At 38.1% G+C, this 8,783-nt stretch overlaps 1 protein-coding gene across 1 annotated transcript; it reads right to left on the bottom strand.

Moving 5' to 3' along the window:
* Positions 1–5,754: 5,754 nt before the first annotated feature.
* On the bottom strand, positions 5,755–6,579 carry nanos2 (nanos homolog 2). The gene has a single exon (XM_059549108.1). It carries the CDS (start codon positions 6,467–6,469, stop codon positions 6,026–6,028), a length of 444 nt encoding a protein of 147 aa, XP_059405091.1. The 5' UTR covers positions 6,470–6,579; the 3' UTR covers positions 5,755–6,025.
* Between the last annotated feature and the right edge of the window lie 2,204 nt (positions 6,580–8,783).

Raw genomic sequence — 8,783 nt, 5'->3', positions numbered from 1 at the left:
ATTCCACCTGAAAACTAAACACACACAGAGAGAGAGAGACAGAGAGAGAGAGAGAGACTTGACTTTTAACATCTCTTTAATTACAATCTATACCAGAAATGGATACACCTTCAACACCTTAATACATAAATAGCAAAACCTTATAAAAAACATTTTCAACAGCCCATAAATAGAAAAAAGAATCAGTATCATTCACCAGTTCATAATACTTATACTCCATAACCAGCCTACTCTTTACCAGAGCTTTGAACATGTCCAAAGGATCATTTTCACTATTGAACTGCATTTTTCTCTTTCTTGTCAGCCACATTGCCATTTTTGCCATACCAAATAAAACATTTATCAGGACAATTTTGCTTTTATTTGAGGTGCTATATTTTGGACCAAAAAAAAAAAAAACTATTTGTAAAAATAAAACCAAAATCATGACTCGGTTATTTAACACACCCATAATTCCTGCTAGCTTGGGACATCCAATAAATATATGAAACACTGTTTCTGGTAGCCCACAAAACAAACACTCTTCTCCTAGCAAAGGATTGAGATGAACTTTATAACGGTTTGTTGCTAAAATCCAATGAGAAATCCTCCATTGCAAATCTCCACTTCTTTTCTCAAATGGTTTCTTATACAACGTCCTCCAACATCCTTTTGGAGAGGCCTCTGATTCAAGTAAATTAGTCCATTTGGTCTCTGGAATATCTTGCAATGCTCTTAAATTTAAGTATTTCACGCATACCAGATAAAATGCCTTCTTTGATATTGTGTCAAAACGACCAATTTCAGGTATTTTAAAAGACAGTAATCTTCCATCACCCTCCTGCCAATCTCCTACATTTACACCCACCCTGATGCTGGGGAAAACAGTTTCAACCATTTCTGCTTGCACAGGTACAGTAAAACACTCCTGCAATTCAGCTAATAATTTTTCAACAATCCTAACAGAATGAACACCAATCCTCGAGGCCAGTTTTTCCGCAGCAATCCATTTGCCCCCCGACTGAAGCTGACCGATTTTACATATTCCTGCTTTAACTAAGCTTGCACACACACCTTTAGATTTTAGCATCCCACTAGATAAAAGAGGATTAAAAATCAAAGGTTCTTCCAACACCCACTTATGGCTTACTTCGGACAGTTCTCTTTTAACAATAAATATTTGCCACACATTTAAGACTGATTCATAAAAAGAAGGGAGTCCATTAAAATCTACTTTCTTCAATTTCATTAAGAATAGGTGTCTATCCACGTTCATCCGCCCAACTCTTCTTAATAAAGCACAAGCTATTTCAGTCCGGTTCTGCAGTCTGAACGCAGTGACCTTGGACTTAATGTCCATAAGGCCTTGACCTCCTTCACTTAACTGCAGGTACAGTACTGATTCTCTTAGCCAGTGTTGTCCATTTCAAAAATAATTTACCAACACTCTCTGAATATCTTTAATAAAACCATCTGGTGGATTTAAAACAATTAATTTATGCCATAAAATAGAGGCCGCAAGATTATTAATGACCAGTACTATATGATAATTGAGGTCCAATTCCATTTTGATAACCTCTTACAAATTTTATCATTAACGCCTTCCCAATTTTTCCTTTGGTATTCTTCTGAACCCAAAAAGATGCCTAAAAACTTAAATCCATCTTTTTCCCACCTCACATTTCCAGGGATAACAGGTTTTACATTGATATGACCACATTCCTCTTTTTCAGTGCACCAAAAAGCTTTGGTTTTGCTCCAGTTCAGTTTAGCAGAAGGTGCTCTCTCATATAAAGAGATACTGTAAGTAACAACATCAATATCTCTTTGATCTTTCACGATCACAGTTATGTCGTCTGCATATGCTGTTAACTTAAACGCATTGCAGCTACCATCTACCTGACATTTCCTTTCTCAACATGCATAGGAGTGGTTCCACTGCTAATGCGTATAACTGACTGGATAGTGGGCATCCTTGTCTTATGCCTTTAAGCAAACTTATTGGTTTACTTAACCCACCACCTATTTTTAGAATACAAGAGGCATTCATATATAAGAGTTTGATCCACGACATGAAACCTTCTCCAAACCCAAAAGCAGTCATTGTATCATACAGAAAACCATGATCCACTCTATCGAATGCTTTTTCCTGGTCTAGGAACAGTAAACCAACATTCACTTCATGTAGTTTAGTGTCATCTAAAATGTCCCTGATCATTAAAATGTTATCATATATTGATCTTTCTGGTATGCAGTAGGATTGATCTTGATGTATCACGTCTCCTAATACAGTTTTCAGCCTATTTGCCAACACTTTAACTATTAGCTTATAGTCCGTTGTAAGAATTGACACAGCCCTCCAGTTTTTAAGATCACTCAAGTCCCCCTTTTTGGGTAATGTTAATACTGCCCATTGGCAACTTGTGGGAAGGCATTTTCTTTAAAACACTCTTGGATCACCTCATACAAATCTTTTCCGATGTAGTTCCACATAAAGTCCACTGATAGTCCATCGATTCCAGGGGCTCTTCCCGTCTTCATCTGTTTAACGGCATCAGTCAACTCCTCAAATAATAGAGAACTGTCCAAACTCTCCCTCTGTGTTTTAGTGAGAGAAGGCATCTGCTGCAGAATCTGTGAAACACATTCAGGATCCGTTTCTTCCTTTCTATACAAGTTTGAGTAAAAGTCCACCGCAATCTTTCTCATTTCTCTTGCCTCAAAAGTCTTTTGTCCATCGGGTTTTGTCAGACAATACATTTCATTTTGTTGTTTTGACACCTTTTCCAAATTAAAAAAATATGCAGTGGGAGCATCGATCTCATGAACAGACATAAATTGTGATCTTATCAGGGCACCTTTTGCCCGCACTGGCAAAAAATCTTCTAGATCTCGTTTCTTTTCACCCAACATGCCAGCTGAACATGCATTAGATTCCTGAATCATTCCAGATGTAATGTATAAAATCTCTTGTTTTATTTTTCTTGTTGAAAAACATGAATACTGCTGACAAAATATTTGTATTTGTGTCTTTCCTATTTCCCACCATTGTATCAAATTATCAAAATCCTTTTTCTTAGAAACCCATTCCTTCCAAAACATTTCAAATGAACTCTTTTTCTTTCAACAATGCAGTATTAAATTTCCAATATGGACTTTTACATTTTGCTTGAATCAAAACAATATTCACTGTGATAAAATTGCGATCTGATAGAAAACATGGAAAAATATCACACCCCATTATTCTATTATTTTCAGCACACTTGACAAAAAACCTGTCCAGTCCGGCTACACTTATCCTTCCCTGCGAAACTTTGGTCCATGTAAAGTGCTTCACCTCTTTATTCCTGTCTCTCTATACATCTACCAAATCATTCTGAACTATAAAACTTTTTAAAACAGCAGCTGATACAGGATGTGGTTCTTCATTATTCCTATCTACAAGAAAGTTAAGAGAACAATTCCAATCCCCACCAATGATTAACATACCATCTAAAGTGTAGCTTTTTAAAAACTCTCCTAGTTTTCTAAACATGATTATTTTATCTGCCCCTTTATTTGGAGCATAAATATTTATAAAAACGAATATCTGATTTTCACCATCAAAATACGTCCTCTCTCTATTTCTGTTTCTGATAAAATGTTAACATTAAGATGAGTTGCAAATAAAATAGCTACACCTGCTCTAACATTTGTACCATTGCTTGAACAGAAGTTTCCTTCCCACCACAAATTTAACTCCGATTCATTTTTTATATCACTGTGGGTTTCTTGTAAAAATATTACTTCTGAGTCTTTAAGCCCAAGAAACTCAGAGAATAAAACTCTTTTTCCTCCATCCCTTAACCCATTAACCTTCAATGATCCTAATCTAAGAATCTGCATGACATGGAAGATGGAAAATATCAAATGACAGAAAAGAAAACCAACAATTAGGATATATCCCACACCCATGTGCTTTATTTTTTCCATTTTGACAATTTTACGTTTTCTTTCTGAGTTTTACGTACGTTTGTTAGAAACTTTTTCAGCCGAAATCGTTTCTGTTTTGAAATGACCTCGTAGCCCGTCGACTTCTGTGCTTTCACCACGGATTTTATAAACTTATTAACATCTGGGAAATATTTTGCAACATCAACTTTTTTCCCTTTAGTTAAATCCAGAAATGCATTTCATTCTTCGACAGAGTCACTATCCTCATCACTGTTTTCACTCTCCATAACCACATTATTCTGTAGCACGCTTACACTCGCAACCTCTTCAACATACACACATTCCTTCTCCTTAACAACATCCACTACATCCCCCAAAACAATCGCGCCTACAGCCTTATCACCAGCTCGCATAGATGAAATAAACTCACTCACCTCCGACTTTGAGCTTGGATCTAAAGCACTCTTCTCGGGTGGAGAACCAGTCTGTGGGATAATGCTGGGTTTCTCTGCCGAAACCGTAGCCTCCGAATCGTTCTCGTTAACCGCGTTCATCTTGTTTTTTCCCTGGAATCATTCCATCCTTTGCAAATATGGGCCTTTTTTCTTTATCTTGACTTTCGCTTTTTTCGCTTTGCACTGTTTGCTTATCCATTTCGTTCTTTTCATTTTCTGATTGTATCTTATGCGGGCACGTGAACTTTTTATGTCCTAAATCCCCGCATTCGTAACACCTCAAGCTATCCGTTGTCGTTTAACAACATGAAAACTTGTCTTCGAATAGACAGCACATGTTTTAAAGCTGCGTTCTTACACCCCAGCGAACTTTCCAAAACGACTCAGTTCTTTTAGAATTTGCTTGTTGGAAATGAATGGCGGAGCATTTGAAATGGTAACCCTGGTAGCAGGTGCACTTTTCAACAAGGCTGTTAAGAGAGAGAGAGAGAGTAAATGCAATCGTTCCAAATACATATTTTGAGAGAGGCAGTTTAACTTAGATATCAGATATCTGCATAAGAATCACTGTAACTTTGAAAGCTTGTCTGGGGAATCTGTAATTATTTCATTACGTTACACTACGTATTGTTTATCTTTATTTTACATATCTATAAATGCGTAGTTAATTATAAAGTAAAGATAATTTATGTTGAGAAACGTTTATATTTAAATTAGTCTAATAAAGGATCTGTAAACTAACGTCAGCTGAAAACCAACCACCACCACATCGTATCTATCAAAGTAACTAGGATACGATTCGACAGCAGCTTCTGAAAGCATCAACTGTCCCGGTATCTGCTGGATATAATACGACACACAAGCAAGCACAAACACTGACCGTGTTCATGTTTCCCGCACCGGCGTGCGTGCGCTCTTCTTCTTCACTAGTTTATAAGGAGCATAACACACCGTTGGTTTATAGCACCACCTACAGTTCTTAGTGCAAGCAGCATGGACAAATTATTCTTAGAAATAATAATAATCCTTCAGAGTAAAATTTCCTTTATAGTATCTATTTAACTTTCAAAATATTTTAGCGTGTTTTTAGAATCAGAGAAGTCAAATACCTGAAAAAGTATTCCTTAACTTGTTAAATTGACAGATGGATTTAAGAGACAATTCTTTTCTTAAACTGATGCACAGATTGTAAAGAAACCTTCATTTACATCAGATGTTAAACCAAGATTGTGTATGGCCTTGAATGTAAACAGAGGGATTTTGAATTTGATGCGAAACTGGACCGGGAGCCAGTGGAGCTGTTGGAGGACGGGAGTCATGTGTTGAATCCTCGGAGGGGCTCCTTCGAGTTATGATGCGGGCAGCTGAGTTCTGGACCAGTTTGAAGTTTATGGAGAGATTTGTGAGGGAGGCCAAAGAGGAGAGAATTACAATAATCCAGACGGGATTATTATTATTATACGACTGTCAACTGCCAAATCAAATCAACAACGAGGAACGGATTCAAACCTGTTTTTGATGCACTAGAAAAATATTTTTATTTTAAAATTAACCATAGAAGCCCGTTTCAACCGTTAACATGTAAACAACCTTTTGAACACATTTTCACAACAGACTTCGAACACAGACGCACGGTGTTGTTGACGGAGTCCACTGATTCACGGGTCGCCGGTCTCAGGTGTGTTCCTCCGCGGACAGTAGTGGCGGGTGTGCGCCCGGTCTCCGGTGGCGGAGCAGAACGGACACACGTAGCTCCTCAGGATCGGGCAGAGGATCCGTCCGTCTCGGGCTTTCAGTCTGTGACTCATGTACACCACCGGAGTCTCTCCGTTTTGTCGGCAGAATCCGCAGGAGTCCCGAGGGGTCCACGGGTCTCGGCTGGAGGAGGCGGAGGTGCTGGAGACGCTGCTGCTGGATCCGGTTCTCACGAAACCCTCCGCGGGCGTCCCGCCGACATCTGCGGCGTGTTCTCGGTCGCGCTGCTCCAGCAGCTGCGACAGGGTCCCGCGGAGGTCCATGTAGTCCCGCCACATCAGGAAACACCCGTCAGCTGCGGGGATGCTCTTCTCTCGCTCGGTCATAGAGGGGGATGACTGCATCATGTCTGGTTTGAAGCAGGTGTGTGTCACCCATCTTCACCCCGAGCTATTTATAGTAGACTCCAGACAGGAATGTGGTCTGTCTGGGGCGATGAACCCCTGACCCACGCGTGACCGAGGTCATTGCAAGGTCACTGACGCAGACACGTGCTCCTGTTTGTTGTAGCCCTACGTGCCAGACTGAGAGCACGTGAGCGCTGTTGTCTGTCTGGCTGGCTCGTTTAAACATTGTAACACTTTCAGCTAGCACATGCCAACTTTTGCTGTTAGAAATAAGTTGCCAGAACCTTCCAGTAAACAGCCTCACAAAAGTATAAGCAAAGTATAAAATAAAACAATCCTTACAAAAATAAAGTTTATTCAGTTGTGCTATTTGTATACATATTTTAAACTAAAAAGAGGTATACTTTAAAATATAGGGTGAATTCAGGAAAACTGCCTTTCCCAGATGCTTTTCTTTTCTTCATTTACTGTTGACCCCCCCCCCCCCCCCAGTTCATATAATGTTATTTGCAAGATATATATTTTGAGATCATATACTCCAATAATCTTTGATTTACAAAAGATAATCGGTATCTTAATTAGAAATTATAAAACACACACACTGTATACACACATACACATATGTATTGTTTATTAACACTGTATTATAATCAAACAACAAACATATTCAACAACATATAAAACATATAGCCTGTATTAGAACATATAAGTGTGGTATTATTGTGTTCACTTGTTACCCCATACCCCAAACAAAATATGAGGATATAGTAATTTTAGTTTAATGGACTGACAAACATGATTCTAATTTAAGAGGGTTTAGATCTGGATGTTTGAAAGCAGCATACAAAACCACTGCTACATGAAACACACATTTGTGTAAGTGAACTATATAGACTGTATAAAAACAGGTGAACTATTGATTTAATAACCCTTTTCAGATACATACAACTTCCCCATGTGACAACTAGCCCCTGTGTGTTTAATGCAAAAAGTGCTACCTATTTGATAACTATTTAAACTAATGAAATCCTTTTTACTAAAATTACACCAACACCAAATGTGGTTACTGAGCATTTAATGAGATGCTGGATCATGAATTTGCTCTCATCTGTGGGGTCAATCTCTGTCATTGAATGATGGGATCCGACTCGCTCCTTTAATTCATCCCAAAGCTGTGCAGTCAGGTTCAGGTCCAGGTTTTGTGCAGGCCGGTCCAGATCTTTCAGTAAATTGTTTGTGCTTGGACCTCACACAGAAGCATAATCATGCTGAAAAAGTTAAGAAATAACTTTGTCATAAAGCTGTGTATGTAATGTAGCGTTGCTTGAGCTTTTTGCCATATAGTACCTGGCTTTGTACATGCTTTTCATATGTCATGCTATATCCGTTTTTACACCTATGCATAGATTACTGTGCCTTTTTCTTCTATCCAACAGTTCACACCTTTAAAGCCACCCCACATAAACATATTTAAGATATTTGATTTCAAGCAGTCCTTTAAAATAAAACGAAAACTTGCTGTGCTCAATGTACTTTTTATTTATTTTACTAAAAACGGGGGAAAAAAGGTCACATCAACATTTACCCTTGTTAATACAGTATACTCAATATCTTTCAAACAGAAATCAAATACACCAGTTTTTAACGTCCTTTTATATTAAAATATCAAATGGTCTGCAATCAAACAGTGCTTATGAAGTACGTCACTGGCTTTATAGAAGAAATGTTTAATTTTTCCCTCTGCTCTGCCAGTGATCTTCAGCAGTGGAGTAAAAATAATAACAATAACAATAATAATAATCATTAAATAAAATCAAAATACAAAGAAGAAAATGAACCTTTGTGTTATCCTGCCACTTTTCATCTGACAAGCTGAACATGCAAAAGAGGGCGAATAGCACAGATCTTTCTACAGAATAAACGGAAGTATCACCAGACACTTCAACTTGCAAAGATGACAGGAGATGATTTTTCTCCAAATCAAGACATAGTTTTGTGTTTTTCCGAGTATAATCTCACTACATTGCATACCACGACTTGTCCCAAAAGCTGGCATATTTAACAGTTAGTTTCTCTCTTCGACAGTATAATCAAGTCTATACTGACAGGAAGTTAAAACAAATCAAAAAATGAAGAAGGACTCCAAAGTGTACTGAACTGTACAAGCACATTAACAGTATATATTCATAATAAATAGGGTGATTTTTGGCCTGGATGTACTTGGACAAGGAAGGTCTGGGATTTCAATGTTTTGCCCAGAAGGAAACACTCGCAGCATGAGATATGTATTTTGAAAGATTGCATTTGCTCTCTC

Source organism: Carassius carassius, chromosome 5 (genome assembly GCF_963082965.1).
Source record: "Carassius carassius chromosome 5, fCarCar2.1, whole genome shotgun sequence".
NCBI lineage: Eukaryota > Metazoa > Chordata > Actinopteri > Cypriniformes > Cyprinidae > Carassius > Carassius carassius.
Note: the sequence above shows the minus strand (reverse complement) of the source record. Positions and strands in the feature narration are given on the sequence as shown.

What these genes read in the sequence shown, in the direction of transcription:
- nanos2 (XM_059549108.1), bottom strand. Translation starts at nt 6,469, where the DNA reads ATGATGCAGTCATCCCCCTCTATGACCGAGCGAGAGAAGAGCATCCCC.